Source organism: Sceloporus occidentalis, unplaced genomic scaffold (assembly GCF_023333645.1).
Source record: "Sceloporus occidentalis isolate IW3139 unplaced genomic scaffold, rSceOcc1.0.p SCAF_15, whole genome shotgun sequence".
Lineage (NCBI taxonomy): Eukaryota > Metazoa > Chordata > Lepidosauria > Squamata > Phrynosomatidae > Sceloporus > Sceloporus occidentalis.
This window is the reverse complement of record NW_028316995.1, coordinates 7,847,970-7,870,173: the sequence shown is the minus strand read 5'-3', so window position 1 is coordinate 7,870,173 and position 22,204 is coordinate 7,847,970. Positions and strand designations below refer to the sequence as shown.

The 22,204-nt window shown below is 37.7% G+C and overlaps 1 protein-coding gene across 4 annotated transcripts in view; it reads right to left on the bottom strand.

The window, feature by feature from the left end:
• Positions 1-21,305, bottom strand: part of LOC149303208 (1-phosphatidylinositol 4,5-bisphosphate phosphodiesterase beta-4-like) — a 52,674-nt gene extending 31,369 nt beyond the window's left edge. For all 4 annotated transcript variants that reach the window (XM_089481474.1, XM_089481475.1, XM_089481476.1 and 1 more), the window contains exons 1-13: positions 21,222-21,305; positions 20,835-20,915; positions 19,957-20,016; positions 19,335-19,478; positions 13,238-13,317; positions 10,679-10,732; positions 10,098-10,179; positions 9,292-9,392; positions 8,630-8,687; positions 3,336-3,444; positions 2,253-2,463; positions 1,135-1,228; positions 419-498 (exon numbers count right to left, since the gene is read on the bottom strand). In XM_089481474.1, coding sequence (XP_089337600.1) covers positions 419-498; positions 1,135-1,228; positions 2,253-2,463; positions 3,336-3,444; positions 8,630-8,687; positions 9,292-9,392; positions 10,098-10,179; positions 10,679-10,732; positions 13,238-13,317; positions 19,335-19,478; positions 19,957-20,016; positions 20,835-20,915; positions 21,222-21,305 — 1,238 coding nt within the window. The remainder of the gene's footprint in view (positions 1-418; positions 499-1,134; positions 1,229-2,252; positions 2,464-3,335; positions 3,445-8,629; positions 8,688-9,291; positions 9,393-10,097; positions 10,180-10,678; positions 10,733-13,237; positions 13,318-19,334; positions 19,479-19,956; positions 20,017-20,834; positions 20,916-21,221) is intronic.
• Between the last annotated feature and the right edge of the window lie 899 nt (positions 21,306-22,204).

Below are 22,204 nucleotides of genomic sequence, written 5' to 3'. Positions count from 1 at the left end.
AGCATTAGCTAGTTTTACTTGGTAACATGGCCGAAATTAGATGTGTTAATCACAGTCTGAAAGACTAGGATACATGATCCTCAGTTAAGACACAATAATATATTTCTTGGGATCATGCACTATTGATTGGTTATTTACAAATAACTGCTCTAATTACTCTAAATATTTGTTATGGAAGGCAAGGGCAAAAAAGAGACAATCTCCAATTTCACACACAGGCCACAGATGCCACATTATACACTTTAAAACCTAAATATAAGCAAAGTGGAAACACCATTATGACCAGCTGAATGAGGCGGAATAATTTGCTACATTTCTCTTTCATTAAGGCAATTCCACGGTGAAGCCAATTCTCTGTAGCTTCATTTGTTTAATACATAGATGTTAAAATGTTCAGAAAGCAGAAAGGGGATCTCACCTGCAGTGATTCTCAAACGAAAGTATTACAGGATATTCGGATGTGACAAACGCGGTCTCCTTGATAGCTACAATCACATCCTTCAGAAAAGAGCAGAAAGCGACGTTGTTAATTTGACCAAAAAATAAATAAAAATCTGATTACAAATAATGACAATTCAATGGAAACACAAAATAACATCAAGATTTTGTTGTCTATAAGAGCAATTATTTTTTTCCCAATAAAGATAAAAGGCTATGTAACTAAACCTACCTAAATGAGTTTCTAACTGTATCATGGGAAATAAAGTTATGGAAATGTTAGAAGAGCACCTGCTGCTCTACAGCAATTGTTTTGCACCATTGAAAGAGAAATAACAATTAACAAAAAGTACATTTTTGTTTGCAGTTTCTTTCATGGGAATTTAAGTTCTATAGCATCTCAGTAAGGGTATTTTCTATGTAAATAGAACAATTAATCACTAAGGGTCTAATTTTATATTCCAGGCCTCTACAGTCACTAATAAGCCGCTGTTCTTAAAAATATCATAAAAGGGTAATGGGAGGGGGTCAGAAACAGGGAGAGAATGGGCTGGGGCATGGTAAGAAATAAAGCACCTGCCAGGGGTACAGCTAGTGCTACGTCATTTCGATTAATGCTGGTAAGATACTCATAGCGTGATGTATGGGCTGCTGCAGCCAACACTAACCATGATTGCCAATATGATGGGCACTTACTTTAAACAAGATATCCGTACACATAGCTTTCCCATGTGTTATGATAGGTTCATGGTCTTCTCCTTTCCCATCCCAGCAATCAAGTTCAACACACCTTATAATACAAATAAAACCAAACGATTAGAATAACCAAACAACCACACAAGCATCCAAAAACGCCTGGAGAATACCATTTAAGAGCAGACATAAAAGACCATATCATCTAAACATTGTGCACTGTAATAGCGGAACTACTGGCAAATATACAATGACAGGAGAAAGTATATACAAATTAGTTCTCAATTGAAGTTCCTTTTCTTTTGGTGCACCTTCTTAAAAGATGGCGTGGGGGAAAATGTTAAAACAATCATATAACAATAGTGTGTATGTTCAGATTCTTTATATACGAATACCTATACAGTTGTCATCCGCCCTCCCAAATAGTGATTCTTGCCAGGACCCAAGCTTGTTGCACTTGCCGTATGTAGTCAAGGACTAAAGGATTAACACCAATCCCAACACTAATATTTATACCACATAAACAACAATATGAAATGCACTTAAGTAGTTCATTGTCAAGTACAATCGTGCAAAACATTTATCATCTCTTAATGTTAAACATCTTTGCAATTAGTGTGCGCCATATGATTTTCATATGTTCAAGTAAAAGAATTCATACTGTGTTTCCATCACCTGTATGCGCTATAAAGTTTTATTCCATTTTATTTCTACACCTTCTCCAAGGTGATTAACCATTCTAGAAAACAACCAAAACAAACCCTTATACAAAGTGTTGCTATGGCAATGAACGATTATGCCACTTATTAATTCCCCTTCCTCTGCTGACATCACAGCAGATGGGCTCGTGAAACCTTGCGCGCCTCGCTCTTGTCTCCTTTTATCCTTTTGTTTTGATGCATAGCATAGCGTTGGAGATAGTGACCTGTTGTTATTCTCAAGGAGAAAAACACATTTATAGCAACACTTTGCTGTTGAGGCAATATTGTGGCTGACATTTATAATAACAAAACTAAATGTGCATATAAGAGTTTGAATCACCTTGAAATTATTCCGTTTGGGGAAGCAAATGATTGCCATTGTGGAAGCTGGACGGGTCAGCTTGAAACCTGCCAACCTACCTGCATCCTGACAGAAGGACTTGTCTATACACCTCCACGGAGGACTTCCCACCAAACTGCCTCCCAGTCAAGTATGTATTATGGGATGAACTGATAAAATAGTGAGCAAGAGAATGGTCCATCTCCTGATACAATTCCAAACGGTCAAGAAACACAGGGGCATTTTCATCCGACATCAAGTATCTGCAAAATCCATCACTTGATATAAGACCTATAAAGGAAAAAAAATAGAGGTGCTTCACAAACCTTCTATGCACCATATATTTTCATATAAGTGTAATAAGAACGTTATTTGCAGTGGCTCTCAAACCCCACAATGTGTGTAACTTAAATGAATATATGGCTCTAGTTAGAAATACGCTTCTTGTCTACAGAGCCCTTAGAAAAAAACTGCACCATCCCAATATCTGCTGTTATCTCCAAATATCCAACCAACCTCTCCTCAAATGTTACAGCTTCTTTCCACTAGCATTTCCAAATGTCACGCATGCCTTACCTATCCTCTGAAATTCCCTACTCCGTTCTGTCAGATTCTCCCCTACTCATTAGCTTATGCTACTTATACGTAATAGCGCTACAAAATCTGCTGTCAAGGATCCCCATCCATTAGAGATGGCGGGCGCTGACCTGCTAACTTGCTCGCCAATTAGCGAACCTTTTTTTTTTTCTTTCAAAAGATCTTTATTGGTGACATTTACATTGTTGCAAAAGAAGATGAGAAAAACAGCAATGGCCGGACAAATCTTAAAGACGTCCACATCACATGTATCTGCATATAATTACTGGTTCTTGTAAAAGTGCACTAGGGCACACAAAATAAGTTCTTTTCAACCAGTCGCTTATAACATGTTTCTGTATCTTGCAAATAAGTAACCGTCTTGTCACGAACCAATTAGGAACAAAAACCATAGGTTTCGTGTATAACATAAGAATGTTGTTTGCATGACCTAAAAGGATTTAGCTTGTTTTTGACATTTTGCAAAAAAGTGTTGGGTTCCTAGGGGCCAGATGTGCCTTGCCTGTTCTCCAATTAATAGGTAATCAAAGACATTGTCGCAGTAGACAAAATCCATTAGCTCCTACCTTTTTTCTTCAGTTCTTCATCTGGCTCATATTTTTCTATTATCTGCATGCCTCTTTTTGCATCAAAGAATGGGAATAAAATTTCATTCAGTCGAGGATCTCTTTGGTGCTAAGTTTGAAAAAAAAAAAAAATAATAATAGCATATGATTATGATGATATTATGTATTTTAATTACTTTAAGTTTGGTAGAAAGGAGATTGGTGCACAGTAGTCACACAGATGGTATGCATTGCTGTCCTATATCCATACCCTATAGCTCAGTTCTGAAGACGTACAGAGGAACTTCTAAAATAAATCAAAACTTTAGTCGCTGCTGACAACTGATCTTATGGATTTATTTGGCTTATTTCCTACACTCCATTTGATCAAAGATGCTAAAAGATTCACCAGGGTGGAAACACTTTTATCTTTATCACACATCTCTGGAGTGATAAGGACAAGAAAAACGTGTAGATTCCGATACCAAGTGAAATGCATTTGTCGCTCTTCTGAGATATTGTTCATTTTTATTTTGGTAGCAAGCCCATGAGTTGGTTGAAAAATTAGATGCAGGCAGCGAGGTTGTATAGTGTGCGTAAGTCCCAGGTGTTGCTTAACCACCTTTTTTTCAACTATAATGCAAATTGCAGACAGGTTAGTAGGTCTGGGGGAAAATAACTATTGTCTGGGAATTTCCAGCATTGTTCAAGTGGGAACATGTATTTCTGTTATCATTAGATTAAAGGGGTACAGGCATTTCTGTCATCATTAGATTAAAGGGGTACAGGCGTTTCTGTTATCATTAGATTAAAGGGGTACAGGCATTTCTGTTATCATTAGATTAAAGGGGTACGGGCGTTTCTGTTATCATTAGATTAAAGGGGTACGGGCGTTTCTGTTATCATTAGATTAAAGGGGTACGGGCGTTTCTGTTATCATTAGATTAAAGGGGTACGGGCGTTTCTGTTATCATTAGATTAAAGGGGTACGGGCGTTTCTGTTATCATTAGATTAAAGGGGTACAGGCGTTTCTGTTATCATTAGATTAAAGGGGTACAGGCGTTTCTGTTATCATTAGATTAAAGGGATACAGGCGTTTCTGTTATCATTAGATTAAAGGGGTACGGGCGTTTCTGTTATCATTAGATTAAAGGGGTACAGCGTTTCTGTTATCATTAAAGGGGTACAGGCGTTTCTGTTATCATTAGATTAAAGGGGTACAGGCGTTTCTGTTATCATTAGATTAAAGGGGTACGGGCGTTTCTGTTATCATTAGATTAAAGGGGTACGGGCGTTTCTGTTATCATTAGATTAAAGGGGTACGGGCGTTTCTGTTATCATTAGATTAAAGGGGTACGGGCGTTTCTGTTATCATTAGATTAAAGGGGTACGGGCGTTTCTGTTATCATTAGATTAAAGGGGTACGGGCGTTTCTGTTATCATTAGATTAAAGGGGTACGGGCGTTTCTGTTATCATTAGATTAAAGGGGTACGGGCGTTTCTGTTATCATTAGATTAAAGGGGTACGGGCGTTTCTGTTATCATTAGATTAAAGGGGTACGGGCGTTTCTGTTATCATTACAGTTGCATGTTTTTAGCAATTACATTAATGTCCACACCGGTGAATCCTCCAATAATAACATCTGCACATGTAAAAAGACTGGTGGCTGGAGACACCACCGCACATTGTGTTCTAATAACATAATAAAATGTCTAAGGTGGCTTTATAGGTTCTATAACTAGTGGCCAAGTCATCTGTGATGATCAAAGATAAATCCTAAGATTAAAAAAATATCTTTCGACAATAGGCATTACATATTTACTAGACAATGATATTCGCTCATCGTACAGTGAAACAAATAATCACACAAAGTAGGGACTATGTTGATTCATTCTGAATGTAATCATGCAGTTCCACATCAGTCAAAAATACACATTATTTCATTAAAAGGATGTAGCTAAAACTAAGCATCTTTTCCAAAATAACAAAAGTCATAAGTGTGTGAAATAAGCTGAGAGCGTTAGACCGCCGGTAGTTTAAAACGATCATAAAAAAGTAAAATGGATATCTCTGTCTTAGTGTCTTTAAGATGTGAGAAGGGTCATCATCAACCTCGCAGGGAATATTTGTTTCTAACGGTTTTCAGTGAACAGATACTCTGTTTAAGGGTAATAACAATTTGAAAAAATGTTGAGACGCCAACTTTAAGCACAATGGAAATTCTACTTTCCGAATATCTATTCCGTGGGATTTAATAGAAGACCTGTGCTATTATCTCTAGACCCCTTCTACCTATATCATAGTATTTTAAAGGGTTCCAGCACCGTTGGAAAGAGTTCCATGGAATAGCTGGGTCTACTATCCATATCTGCACAGCCTTCCTTTGCAAGCCTTTAGGGACTAATAACGTTCGTATTATTGTCAGGGGATTACAGATCGCTGCCAGTGAACCTTGTTATATTGTGGTGCTAATGGCTTTGGGAACGGAGACAAACAACAAGAATGCGTTAAACGCTCAAAGTGAAAACATAGATACGACGTAAAAACCTCTAATATCTGATGTAAACTGAAAAAAATCTCATACCGCAGGCTGGCGAACTATCACCTTTAACAGGCAACACATATAGAAATCATACACTATAAGAAGGCTGCATTATTGGATGTATTTCCATGGATGTTCAGGAATAGCAGGAAGACGGAGGTGATTGTGCCACTTTACAGATCTCTGGTCAGACCTAATCTAGAGTATCTACCTAAAGCCTTCCCTTGCGGGACGCGGGCAGGACTGCCCACTGATGCCACCGGTCGGCCCCGCTATTGTCGAGGTGGTTCAGTGACATCGGTGGGCAGTCCCGCTGATGTCGTTGGGGGGTCCCGCTGATGTCGGGGGGTCCCACTCATGTCAAGGCGGTCCTGTGACATCAGTGGGTGTTCCCGCTGACGCCGGTGGGCGGTCCCGCTGAGGTGGGGGCGTTCCCGCTGATGTGAGTGTGCACTCCCATTTAGAGGGGAAATGGACTTGGAGCAGCGCGTGTCAAGACCCGCTTGTGCGACTTGGAGGATTTGGGTGTTGACCTGGAGAACCGGTCTTTCACCCGGAGAGTTCCCAGGTATGGTAATGGGCTATCTGCTGTCAGGCTACATGTTTTGATGTTTATAGGTTATACTCCATTGTTTTGTAACATGTTAAATAGTGAGTGTGAGTTTTCCTCAATTGTTTTATAATTACAAATAGCAAAACAAACAAATAATCAATACATACTTGAATGTAAGGGATACAAAAAAAAAAAACATTTACCGAAGCAGCAAACACTAATACCCTCTGGACATGCTACATGCTATAATGCTCTATGTATAAAGGTAATTAGATTCATGTAAGGCACATATGGAAACACTGATATAGGGAGGCACTTGTCAGTAACCAGCATTTAGTTAATTCTGCATTTAAAGACTTAGCATTTACCAGCTTTAAGGTTCTCCATGTCTAAGTTTTTTGGTTCAATGTGCACTTGGTAGAACAACTATTTTTCCTTAATTGTACTTTGTCTTTAGTGTAAAAAAACAGAAAAAACACTGTGTCTGAGTATACTTAGCAGCCAAACATATACACCATATATACGTGAAATATTTTTATTTGGTAATATAGACACTAAGTGATCAAAAGGTGGCAAATTGAAATCTTCAATATTGGTTATAAAAATATATTTTTTTTATCTCATTGTATATTTATGTAGGGTAGATGAGCCAATATTGATCTATAAAGCCAATATGCCAATGTCACTCAATGAGCTGGTGAGCAACTGTTACTCAATGTGTGTGTTTATCTATAAAGCCGGCTGGCCTATATGGATGTTACTCTATGCAGATAATGTCTCTGTATTGCATCAATGAGCTGTGGTGAGGGAGTTAATCTCTGGCCATTTAAAATGTGCTTAGCCTTGCATGGTTTGTGATGTGTATTTGCTAATTTTAAGAAAGGCTACATTATATATGAATATTAAGCAGGTGATAACACTTTATATTATATGTTGTATGATTACATTATTATCTCGTGTTTAACCAACACTACTCTCTTGTTTCATTTTATACTCTGAAAATGTTAAGTCAACATCACTCCAAAAAACACCCAAATGAGAGCCTTTATTCTAAGAATCATCAAATAATTATAGTGTATATTATTGTAAACATATAATTTCTAAACAATGTAATTATAGTTCCGCATACATTCACCTGAACTATTCTTTCTGCTGGTAGTTTGCTTCCTGCACTGTTAACTAGTTTAATTTTATAATTTATGCTGGACTGGAAAGAAGATGTGTTAACTATTGTTTCATAAAGAACACAAATATTAATAAACATATTATATTTATTAAAGGATAACCCCAGGCCTATACAAACCCTAAGTGCATACTGGAGAATTTTACCACGTGCAAATCGTTGCGTGCATTCTTTCATTTACAGAGATTAGAAAGTTAAACTTTTAGAAAGTTTCATTTAGCTCCTCCCTCGGCTCTCACTACTGAAAGTAGAGAGCATTCTTGTGTACACCTCTTGCACGTGCTCATTAGTATTCTCATTACGGTAAATGGTTGCTCAGCTTACATGTGATTGGCTGATGCTACTTCCATTGACTATAATAGCAGCTCATCTCCTAGTGACCTCAAAGGCAGTGTTATTAAGCATGTGCAGGAATTAAGTTTTCTGCTTGCACATCCAGGTTTCAGTATAGGTGATGGGGACTATTTAAATGAGACTAAAGTCTCATAGCTAAACAATGCATGCAACTATTTGCATGCAGAAATAGTCACTAGAGTCCAGGCAAAATGCATTATTATAATTTTTGGAGTCTAGACTGTCCCTTCAGTGTCATGCTGTCTATGAAGAAAGAATAGCTGCTGTGAACTTGTTTCATTGAAGCTTACGAAACCATTACATTTACCAGTCTACATAACACCAATCACGCCATTAAACCAACATAACTATAATTGACAAACTAGAGTCACAATTTAGACAATAAGCACATCTACATAAAAAACAAAAACAAAACAAAATAAATCACCCCAACAATAAGAACAGGCTAACAAACACAAGGCTGCCGTCACAAAAAAAGCAAGTAGGAAGCAGGCATGTAGAAAGCGAGAGGGAATACAGAGAAAAATTTGCTAAACTGCACCCGGATTCTGAAACAGGAGAAGGATCAGCGGGCAGGAACCAAGAGCACACTGATTGCATGACACATGCAACGCACACATTGGAACAGGCAAGCCACCGCAAACAAGAAATTCCGACAAGTTAATGGATGAAATCGCTTACTTCATTTAGAAAGCTCACTAATTGGTCTACCGCTAAAAACTCTGCCTTTTCTCCAATGCTGAAAAGAAATTTATTAGAAAAACAATGAGTTTGATAAGAAAATATATAAACATAAATGTGTGTGTGTAACATCATGGCTTACATGCTCACATAACTACATTCAGAATATAATGCATCTCAAATAGTTACCACAATTTGCCTTGATTATTCTGTTACAGTTAAGGCAATGGTTGTGTGAAACCTTAATTCATTTACTTTGTGTACTTTGTTAACCTGTAAACTGGCAAATTAATCTATAGATGGTTACAGCAAGCCAGAACATTACAAGAATATGAGCCAAGTATTCCGTGCAGAATGCCTGCTTCATAGGTGTTATGGGGTACATATGCCTACTCAACTCACGGTTGGGCAACCAGCCACCATATTTGGTTGACTGCAGCTCACAACATCTTCTATCAGTAGTATGGAAAAATGTGGATTTGCCCAATCATGACTTAACTAGGGGTTTGGCTGCTTGTAACCCAGTCATGGAAACCCATAACACCACCACAATGTTAGGGCTTTAGTAATTTGAGTTTAACTATCTAAATAACCCTCTGAGGGATAATCTTGTGTTATTAAAATGACATATTCAAGTACATATGGTATGTGTATTGACTTACGTTCTCTTGTACAGCTCTTCTATATCAGTTCGAGGACAGATCTTTTGGGTAAGTTCATAAAACTTTTCAAACGTGAATGCAGATGGCTCAATTTCATCGTTCTGTGGGGAAAAAACCACAAATAATGTCTTAGTAAACATAGTAATCATATTATTGTTAATATTATATGATACATAATTTGGAACCAAAAAGCTGCCCTTTGGTATTGAATCCATAAACCGCATTTGTTTTCTTTAAAAGTCTGAGGTATCTTGTGCTTCCTCTCGTTGTGTGAAGACAATGGCAGATGATCCAAGGTGCTGGGACTGCACTTCCCACATGGGAATATACAACCCCTTCCTTCCTTTACTGGCCAAAAAACAAGGTAGCGTGGTAAGCATTATGAACAAACTAGTTCATGGATGAGGATAACCTCAGACCCACAGCCATAGGCTAGTGAGGGATAAAAATAAAAATAGTCCTTGGTGCTTCTACTGTCCCAGACAGCGTGAACATGTCCTGTGCTCAACACGTATTTTGAGCACCCTTGTTGACCTACCCAGGGGGCTCCAAGCATACCCTGTGCTCCATGGCCTCCGCAGGCTTAAGGCTAGAGGATCAAACTGATGTCCTATGTTATACGTACTCCACTTGATTTTAGCCAAAATGCCTAATAGCAAATAAATCCCACCTCTAGATGATAGCTCAGCAAAGATTACTTTACGGATTGGTTTATTATCCGTTTCAAGCCAACACAAGAAACGAAAATGCAAACAATGTTGCAAACAACAGAATAAACATAAGGCATAGACAGCTGTCAATCATACCTTTCCACAGGGAAAGCCTAACTCCTTAATTGCTTGAAAAATGACCTTTTCTGTTTTTCCTGATGCAAAGGTTCTTGTAATACTAAAAAGAGAAAATAAATGATCAAATATCATAAAAATGAAAATAGCAAATGTCATAAAAATTTAAATATTATATAAATAACTCTTTAAAATATTTGAAACTAATAGACGTGCCCAGGGCAGGAGCCCCCATGGTTATGGGACGTTACAGGACACAAATGGGGGGGGGGGGCTTAATTATAGCTCTGTACCCACTTACTATTATTTTCTGCTCATGACCCATCTACTTTAAGGCTACACCCCATCTATAAAGCTGTTTTTAGGGGGTTAAGAGAGAAAAAACCTTTGAAAATATAATAGGAAATAGGACAATTTCTAATATATTTTATTGGCAACCATCCCTAACATGAGAATTGAGATGTCTTTAACTTTTGATCGTGCCACCTGACCGGACCCTGGATATATCTGTAACATTGATCACTATTAAATAATATTACTATCGTCTTTATTTGTTCATATTTCTCTATGATTTCTATTTTTGAAAATATAAAGCTTCTTACCTTCTTACTGGGATCTTTCCATTTACATTTGTCAGAAAGGTCAGTTTTATCCAGCTGAAAAAAAGGGGAATAAAGGTCAGTACTGGTTTTGATGCGCATTCCCAAACACCATGTAAACGATATGATAATTTCAATTGTGTTTTAAGAATGATAGTCACCTGCCAACGAAATCACATAAATCATTTTCAAAATAATTCAATAAGATCTTTGTAAGTACATTAACCGTCTCTTGTGTAATGTACAGTAGATGGGCTTTTGCTTCTAATTTTAGCGATTGTAGCCCACTCAAAGTTTTAGATCCTTTTTGACTTAAGTATTATTCTCATCACCTGGGCGATGTGCATTGCATCTTTTTTATTATTTTTAAAATAACCAATTGATTTGTCCTCATTATTCTCCACCTTTATGTATCTGCATACAGCTCCACACACTTGGTTGGCTGATAATTAATTTTTTTTAGCATTTCTCTATATATATAGCTTTTTTTAGTTCAGGCTTGGGGAAGAAGGACTTTGAGAGTGGAAATCCGTGGTGAATTAGTGTGTGGACCAGCTATGTTACTGGTATTAATGCAAAGAGAATCATATGAAAATGCATCATATATATCAAAACAAATCTCAAAGATGTATCATCATTGGGCCTGCTTCTATCCTGTGATGACTAGATAAACTGGAGAATTAGATGAATTTTCTACCTTCTACTACAGAACATGTTTCTAGAAGGAAAACACTAGACCATTCTTTAGCATGACGAAAACATATATAATACCTACATATAAAGATACTCTGCTAACCTCTCACATCAGTAAACATTTTTATGTTAGTTTCACTGTTCACAGAGCCCCATCACTATCTCCCTTTCATAAAATGTAATGGCCAGGGCAGTCACTAGCCCAGTTTCTACTCTGATTTGCAGATTTAATCTAGCGTTATTGTTAGAAGCCTTCTTAGCCATTGAGTCAGCACTCCCGTGTAGAGTATGTAATAATACAGCACAACGCCTATCAATCTATCTATCCATCTAAGATTATAATTTGATAATGAAATTTTTATTTTTACATTTTTGGGGTGTAGATGTTTTTTCTTTTCTGATCACACATAGATAGGTCATTAATGGATCAAGTCGGCAGCAGCAAATGTAAAATACTGAATGTGGCCAACTTGCATCACATTTTATGAATCGCAATAAGCATTCAAAACGTTACAATCAGTTCCCAGAAACAGGATTTTCGTGGGGCGGCTGACACAAGTACTGAGACCTTTCCCTCTGCTAATTTGATTGTTGTTGATTTTCACACAAAGAAACCCATTACTTTAGTATGCCAGTCATTGATCACTGTTAAAAAAAAGTCTTTAAATAAATGATGTCAGCCCTTGTTTATCTATAATTAAGTTTGGACGTAGAAAACAAATTCATTCATTACTGTTAATTTCCTACTGCTGACATGAAAATAATGATATAACAACGGCAAGAGTTCTTAAAATCATTCAACATTAGGAAATGAACAAAAAGTATAATTTGATTTGTATAGTCCATTTAACCGGGTCTATACCCTGAGGTCTTCTTTACCAGTTTCGGGATAAATTACCCAAGTGAAAAAACAATAGCACTAAATACAACTGATATATGTATTCATTAGACTGGGAGTCTATAACTTATCTATGCTGTAGAAAGGGCCAACCCCAATGAGCTTCTCTCAAAACTACTGGCCCTGTATGACGCACAGTTAAATGTGGAGTAACTTCCAAGAACTCCTCTAACATTAACTAAATGCAGAGGCCGTTTCCGTGGTTTGCCCCGAGGCTGCTATAGCAGCCCAGAATAATGCAAATGGTTCCACAGAGAAAGTGTAGAAACGCTTCTCCTTCTCCGCTCATCCATCTGCATTATTTTGGACTGGTGTAGTACCAAGCTTCTCCGCATTCCACCAATCAGGTGAGAGAGTGTTTGCCGAAGCCTTGCCTTATTGCGGCAGTACACCAGACCAGAATAATGCAGATGGATCCGCAGAGAGATCTGTCTGACAGCTGATCTGTCTGTGTTATTCTGCCCAGGTGTAGTACTTCCACATCAGGGCGGTGCCTCGACACACAATAAAGAGACAACTTCTCCCCCATCCCTCCAATCGCCGAGGCTCCCCACCTCTCGCAGAGCTACTACACCAGGGTGGGACAACACTGTGGAGAGCCAGGACAAGCGGAATGACGGAGAAGCCAGAAGAAACAGAGAACGAGAAGTGGAACAAAGGAGAAGGAAATGAGTGAGAGAGAGAGTGTGTGAGAAAGTGAGTGAGGGCGAAAAAACCCCCCAATTTACAAATATACATGTATATATACTTACCTTGCCCTAATTATGGTCTATGCAGCAACCCTTTGCCCAAAGTTCCACTTTTGCGCATACACTACAGACACACAGAGTAGCAGCTAAAACGTATGCCGAACTGCTTAGTAAAATGTACAGATACTAATTAATAGAGATGTTGTGAATGTCCTTTCATTAAAACTCATAATTTTAACATAAGATAAACATGAAGAAAGCAGACACATAAAAGACACTTACTGTTTTTTGAGACATGTCATTGGACTGACGTTGTTGGCTCTAAAGTTATGCGTGATAGACCTTAGCCCTTCTACCCATTGCTGAAAGACATACAAACATATAAAACAAATAAGGAAGTGCACATCCCATTGACACACAACCAAAGCAAGACATCGTCATGGGTTCATTTACAGTGGAAACGTTGCCATTCACTTTGACAAAATTAATTTCAAAATCAGTAAGAGCTGCAACGGCTGAAGACACGTAGGAGACAAACCAAATGCACCACAGAGACTAGAGTATGTTGGAGGCAGCTTCAAAACATCACTGATGGTGGACTATAATCATCATAGAGTTGTAGTTTTATATAAGCTTGAGTATCGCTCTGGACCAACTTTCTTTGACCCACCAGATTATTCCTAACATGGGTGCGGCTAGGACAACGGCTTACCAACTGCTAGGACTAATGTGATTCTGTTTTTAGAAAGAGTTGTTGTTAATTGGTTTGTGTAACCTTTAGTCTGCTAAAGTCTGCTTCCAATTTTTATAGCCTTATAGCATCGATGTTTCAATGCAAATTTTCCAAACAAATAACATATTAGCCATGATATATAAAATAGCTAAAAGCAGTTTTAAGTAATCAGTAATTTATAAACTAGTAGTTAGGCTTAAAGCTATGATGGCAACAGTTCCCCTTCCAACTCTGGTATTAACCCCTTGTCCTTTGTTTCATGTTATATTAACCACTGTGCTTTCTACCTTTAAAGTCTTAGAAACCACAGATTCATGACAATAAGAGTATAAAAAGTTAGTTTGGTGAAAAGTAGTCTTGACACAATAGCAGCCCACTATTCTTGCTGTCTGGTCTGTTCCATTGGTTCCTAAGGGATAAGGGTCACTTTTCAAATCTTATACGACGTGTATATTCTGTAGGAGTGTAAAATATAAATCCTAACATATGATGAGACATCTAGCGTGAACTTCTCTTGCAAGTTAATATGTATCTTTAAGAGCATACAAGACGGTAAATAACTGGTGATCATGTTTTATTTATTAGGGGAAATAAGTATTTAGGAGTGTTACATGTTTAGTTGTGTAACTTTAATCTGTAGTTAGCAGCTAAATGTTGTTTTACTTTAATGCTGAGAACTTCTAGTGTCCCTTCTAGGGCGAGCAATTCAGCACAGGTAAAAAATATCACAAGCAATGGAATAACGATTGTCACGTAAAACAAGAGACAAAAAGGAGTGCGACCGTTCATCTCAGTTTATATATGTGGAACAATATATCCAAGGGTTGCTATTCAGTTACTTGTGATATGTATTACCGGCACTGAATCCAGACAAATAAGCTTTCTAAGGGAACAACAGGCAGGAAAAAAGGCATAGACCCGTTTTTTACTGTTTCTGTGATGGGTTATTGTAGAGGAAACAATGGTCCTGTCTCTTACTGAATAATAGCTTGAAGTAAGCTACTTCACGTAAAAGTAGAAAGAGTTTTACAGAACATGTACAAATTACTTTCACTCGACTGGTTCTGCAGCCTTAAGCGGAAGAGCATTTGATGCGTATCTGTAACTACAAAGCAAAACCTGAAAATCTGGTCTCTAACTGCGCTGAGCATTTCCATTTTCTAAAAAAGAATCTGGTTATTTAGATCTGGAATTGCTGATCATGACATGCAAGCAAATCTGCTCTGAGAACTACATGCACTAGTTTGCTGGCAAACCCACGAGTTCCAAATACACTAATGTACTCAGGAAAGCCATAATACCAGCATTGTGTTATTTCTGGATACTTCTGAGGGTCTCCCGGCTTGGTAGGGAATTCCTGTTCTTTTCCGGCAATAGTTGGAAATTTGTATTGCTGGTTAAACTCCTTTTCATATGAAGAATGCATTATTGTTTAATGTGACCTTTAAAAGTTTTCGGAGCCTTAGGTTACTGGAACAAAATCCCTATTTGGTAACGCTATTACTCTTGGAAAATGCAACAAAATCTGAAATGCGGAGGGGGGGCTTACTACCCAGATCTGATAAGAGAGGGTGAGATGTTGTAAAAGTATGTGTCCCTCCAGAGGGTCATAAATGTTCTGAGTGGGGAATTTTGAGGGGGGTTTTTAGCACTGCTGAAGATAAATTGACAAAAAAAAAACAAAACCATAAGATGCTAGTGCTCACATACAGGGAATAGGAATGCAGCGATGAATATAGGGATGGGAATGTATATGTCTACACATGTTATCATATATACAGGTACATATAGATGAACATGGTGCACTTAAAAATACAGTACATATAGCATATATATATACTCTACATGTATATATATATATATATATATATATATATATACATACGCATGTGTTATTATATAATAATGTACACCATATATCCTTTTATTTCTATAACATATTCCCCTGCAATTCATATGGCTATCAACTACATCAAATACAATCAACAATGTAATTTCACATATCGAGTCTAGACAATATATAAACACAACAACAAACATACCAGCATGTTCAAAGAGAGACAATAATACATAACATATGTTTTCAACATATACATAAACTGAGCTGATTTACACTTTGGGTAGGAAAACACCCTGAAAGTTGTGTTCTAATAAAATTGTGTAGTGACACTCTCAGCCACCTTAGTTATACTTAATGGCACCGTTAACAAGCCCTTCATTGTTCGGCTGCTGAAAGACAGCCAGCACGACTCAGGAAGAAAATAAACAATGGTAATTTTACAGCATGTGTTAAAAAAAAGTCTAAATAAGGAACTATGAGGGTGGTTTGCCAAAGGAAAGCCTCATAATACCGAGAACAGGTTTGAAAGATTGCCACAATAGTGGTTTGGTCCAAAATCTAATCTGTTGGTGTGGTCCTCATACAAATCACTCATCACTAGAGTCAACATTTATCAGTATTACCGTAAAAAGCATCAAAACGTGCACATCCCCTATCCTACAATAAAGGAACGGGTCAGGGTCTCAGTAATAATATGGGGTAAGCGTGTTCTTCTTGCCTCAAGTCCCTGTTCCCGTCATAACCATGTCTGACCGTCAGCACATGTGGGAGGTAAGAACATGGTATCTAGTGTCACCAAGAGAAGGATCCTTCTACGCCAAACCAGGGCACCATCAATGGGGTACAGATTCTGGACACGACAGTCCAAATTTGAATTCAAACACATTGTTTTCAAGGTTACTGACATGTAACCATGGGCTGGTAGAACTCTGCTTCACTAATTGGCATCCTGGGCTTTTGTTATTTTTTTTTGTTTTTAACATGGGCACCTTTGGTTGGATATACCATCATGGATATACATGACAAGCTCTTTAAGGAAAACATTTTTGTTTTACTTGTTGAAGGTGATGTGGCAAATTGAAATTTCCCCCTGTCCAATTTATACACACATTTTATTTCAAATGTTACTTTATGTGAAACATAGGATTTTAATTTCATTTACACGTTTGTATATCAAGATTGTCCAGTTTCAAACCTATTTTTATTCATTTCACACTTGGTTGGAATGCAATCAAAATAACTAGAATGGAATGAACTTTCATTATTTAAGATTGTGTGCACTGAATTGGAATGACCTGAAGTCAAGCACAAGATAATCGTATTGATTATTAAATGAAGATACATCTTCAAGAAATTTGGGTTACTGAATAAATAACATTGTTCCAGCAATTATGTAATCATAGTAATGAAGTGAAATATAATAAAATATTTGGTGTGTCCTAACACTATTTAGTGTGACAAATCGATCCAGCTGGTGGTGTGTCGATGACTGTACAACATAAAGCAGGTACAAAACAATTAAAGGGTCACCCGGGAACCATAGATGGACTTTTACCCCCAGGTCAGAAATATTGCAACCACAAAAACGCTAGCAGGGGTTATCTATAACACTGGAGTGCTACAAGTACTTTAAATTTTGTATTATTTTATAGTTTGAGATGCAGTAAATGGTATTGAAATTTAGTCTTACAAGGTGGCTCAATTTTGTACCCCCTCTCTAGATTACTCTATTATGTTCATTATAGTGGAGGTGCTGGGAGTTGTTGTTCCTGGTTTAGCCACTGGGTGTCAGTACAGAGGTAACGCAAATGAGCTTTGCCAAAGTATAACGCAACTTGAGTAGGGGGTCAGCGCAGACGCGAAACGCGTTAAGCTTTCTTCAGCCAATATCCTTATTGTTCCTGTATAATTCTAGTTTATGAAATAGCTGAAGCAAAGCAAGCATGGCGTTTCTTATATAACACACTTTTGGTCTTACAAATGTTAACATTAATATAGTGAGGAACAAATAAACAAGTAAAGGAGCATATCTGACAACATGCGTGGCTGAGAATATCCCCTTCATTGGTGATACTAAATAATATATAGTCTTTCTATAAACAGGATAGTACCCAAAAATAACATGTTATTTGTCAACATGAGAAGCTGCTGCTGGTCTGTCATTACAATTTTCCATCTGAAGGTTTAATTCCAGCACAAGCGTGTGGCAACGACCTAGTGAAGCCCATGTGAAACACTATATATATATATATTTATATATATATATATACACTTCCACTGCAGTGTCACCAATTCTGTGCTGTCTGGGCCTTTCAATCCATTTATTTTGTTTATATGTCCTCATTTTCTGTAGCTTTCCAGCACAGGTTTCTATTGTGACCTCCACAGGTTTGTCAGGAGGATTAACATTGTTCGGCAGGAACATCAATCACTCTCAGTGACGTGTCTACAGGTGCCTGCAAGACATGTCTCTGTGTCCACCGAGAGACGAAAGGTCAACAGAAAGTAACAGCCAAGTCTAGGCAAGGGAGAGCTTGTGACGCAGGATCATGCCACCTCTTCAGTATATGGGAGCGTGGTTGGAAATATATTAAACAAATGCCCCATATTTAACATTTTAGTTATAATGTTGCTGTTAACTATTGGCTGTGAGAGCCTTAACCCCCTTGCTTCTACCAGCAAATCCCTACTCTGGCACTGAGAGGGTTATCATTACAAAAGCCAATACTATACAATATATATAAATATATATATTCTACACAAAAAGGACAGGGTTTCTCTATGATCTAGGGACCTCATTAAACACAGTTTAACAGGATTCTTGCGTAAGGCTTGATAATACAATAGGCTCGAATAAAATCTTTATAGAAATGAATAGAGCAGGTAAGCACATATATATATATACCGTATTGGCCGCACTTTTCCCCCCCACTTTAAGTCTTTAAAGTGGGGGTGCGGCCTATATTCGGGGTCTAGCGCCCGACGCCCAGGCAGCAGGGTTAGGATACAGATCCCCCGCAGCGGTGCAGGGGACCTGCATCCTACTCTCCGATACGCTGAGACAGCCTCCCCTGCCAGCACTTCCCACGGGGGGGGTGCCGGCACGGGAGGTTGTCTAAGCACACCGTGCAGACGTTCACCGGCAGCGGCGATGCGCGTAAACAGCCTCCGCTGCCGGCACGTATGCACGATGTGCTTTAACCATCTCCCTTGCCGGAAATTCCCAGGGGGAAACACAAAACTTTTAGGGTGCGGCCTATATTAGAGTGCGGCCTATATCCGAGCCAATACGGTATATACAGGTATATATATTATGTGTCCATAAGTCAATGTAACCCATTTATGTTATAGTGTGTGGGCTGAGATGTGCATCTTGTAAACTTGTGCCCCTCTAGCTGCTTTATTTAATTTTTTTAATAACTCCCATCATCCTAAACCAACCAGACTGATGGGAACTGGAGTTAAATACTACCTTAAAGACCGCAGCTTTCCAATTACTTGGAAAGGACAAAGCGTTATACACACAGAGATGATCCCTAGACAGCTACATGGAGATGTACACTAATCTGCGCTGCTGTTCGGCATTATGCTCGTCATTGTGTTACGGTAATTTGCAATAGGTGGCAAGGGACATTGTTTAGGGGAAAAAAGCCCGAAGAATTAATTTGCTTTCCCTTGATGTACGAGTCCGCGTACTTTGCCTACCGAATGCAGAGCTGTTGGTAATACAATAATTATTTCGCTGCAGGAGTCACGCTGTAATTAACATGAACAGATCAGGGTAGCCGCGGTTTGAAATACTATACCTTTGCCACGTCCACACTCTCCGCTACCATGTACGTGAAGCTGATGTTCACCAGATCGGTACCGCTACAGACACACACTATCCGGCCTTCTAGCTCCTGCTCTGCCTTCCCGGCTGCCTCTAGCGCTGACAGTATTTTGGAGTCCTGTATGAATGAAAGAAATAACGTTTAAATTGTAGCGTAACCAATGATTGAGTGACCTGACATTACTAAGATTTCATAAGGAAGCCAATTGATGATTTATAATGCACCAGCTACCCAAAATAATGTCATAAACACTTGCAGAATCTTGTTTTCAACATTTTTTTTAAGATTAAAAAAGGCTTATAATGCTGTAAATGCATAAAATAATATGTACAATAGAAAGTATACACAGAATAAATATAAATATATATATTATAACAAATGATGATTTCAATGATTAAAATATATACATTAAGTGACTGCTAATTAATCTAAAATGAGATTTATTCTGCTATGTCTGTCTCTCTTTCTGCTATCTCTTTTCCTTAAGAATTCATTCAAATTTCTCCTTAGCCTATTAAAAAAGGAATTACATTATTTTTCAGGTTTATTTAGTTCACTATAGATATAAAGAAACAACAATATTACAGAACCTTACCTTTGGTACAGCGCCACAACGTATGCTGTTGATTAGAGAGCATTCTAAAACCTGGCCTTCCTAAATACAAGAAAATAAATGGGAAACTGGATTATAGAAAAGAAAAAGCCGTACATTTATTATAATTGTGTTACTATGGAAAATAATTAATAGTGGCATAATATAATATATAATACAGTTTAAATGTTAGTGATAAAAATACAGTGTATGCAGCTGGTAAGCCTTCCCCCTACTGATTTGTCTATGGGGTCCTTATCAATTAACAGAGAGAGACGTATTCAAATATGACACCGATTTTACATTATGTTACCACTAATATATATATATATATACGGTTTATAGTGTATATTAAACATCAAATTTAAAAAAATACTGTACTTTTTTCTAAATTCAATGCTTATACTGGAATTAGTTTTTTTTTATTCTTAAAGTCTCTAGAATAACCTAGAGTTACCAACATGTCTGGGGTCCAAGACAATACCCAATTCCTTTGCCACTTTTAAATATATTTTGTCTTTTTTGTTTAAAGACTACACTGGATACTTTGGTGCAATGCTTCTATATAAGTGAAATTATCCTACTGTAAGTTTCTTAAATTTTGACCTTTATGGTTCACAGTAACACACTGATTTGTTACAGATTTCAACCGAGGGATCAGAGATCACTAAATCCCCAATTAGAGGCATCACTGATTTCTTCACTTGTTTCCATATAGGGGGATCCTTCAGATCCTCGATGACAGAAAAACCCCAGATTGGACAGTGGGCTCAATTTCACGAAAACCAGTCCAAAATATTTAATTGAAATCTTAGAATATTCCACTCTGAGTAAGTCATAAGACACTGAGCTGTAAAATGAATTTTAGATTTACAGTTTACCTTTCCTTCACTTTTCCATGTAAGAAAAAAACCAAATTGATCCATTTTGAAGAGGCAGTTCGGTTCAAACACAGATGACTCCTACACAAAAAAAGAAAAGAAAAGGACCGCAAACAAATGATACAGTACCCACAAGGATGTCAATATATCAATACAGAGAACATAAAAGAAACCGATAGTAATGTAATAACCAGGTTATTACGTAAGTTTAAAGGGATCTTAGAAAGTCAGCTGACAAATGCAATTAGTCTTTCTGAAGTTGCTCTTCACCTAACATTAACCCTTATAAACCCATCTTCTCTTTCATTAACAGGATGGCAACTTTCCACCACTTTTGGGAGATGATGTTCCACAAGCAAAATTGTAGGACTAGTTAGAAAATCTTACCTCTTCATATCGGTCAAACATAGCACCTTCCTGCATGAATGAAGGGACAGCCTTCTGCCAGTTGAACTCATATGGTTTTGCCATGTTTTCTTCTAGAAATGCTGAAATAAATAACAAAAAATAAATGTGTGAGGTCCAACGCTAACTTTAACGTAACAGAATCCTGTCAAGCAATCGGGTAATCTTTGGTCACAAAAGCCATAGACTTATCATAACATTATCCTTAATTATAAGGTTTATAGAAGACAGCCGAGTTCTAAGCCCTGCATTAAACCCAACAAACACGTTATTGGGCTGACTGAAAAAAGAGGTGATCCAGGAATGGACTGACCATACCAAACCCATAACTATAACTCCTGTACTGGAGAGAAGACACTCATGGGACATAACTATAGCTCACATAAATCACAGAATGCCTAGGAATCAACTTTAGTACTCCTTCGGTTTTTGCTGTAGATCTTATGTTGTAGTCCATAAGCCGACACAAAAAACAGAGGGTAGTAGTATTTAGGCCAATGAGAAATCCAGCAATATGTCCAGTATGAAAGTGTCTCAAAACACATCTATTAGACAAAAAATGTCCCAAAATGTCTATCACGCATTTATCGAGATGGGCTGCATGGATACAAATGAGCTCAAAAGAGACGGGGTCTGTTTGTAAATGCTGCATGAAGTTGTTGTTACTGTAGACACCCTGGTGGCTGTGTGTGGAATTACAAGGAGCACATGCATAAAGTGCTCACAATTTTCTGTAATGTTCATTGTGTTTGTAACACAATTTATTAGGATGTGCATCTTGTTGGCCATAGAATGAATTAATAATAATAATACTGATTAGCCAGTCCATAATGAGGCATTGTTATTTTTTTTTAATCCATGTCCTGATGGCATCAAGCTAAATTCCAGGCAATCTGCTTAAAGCTGTTCTATTTTTTTCTTTTCGCTCCATGGGAAAGAAGAGAAGACAAATGTGTCAGCTGCTG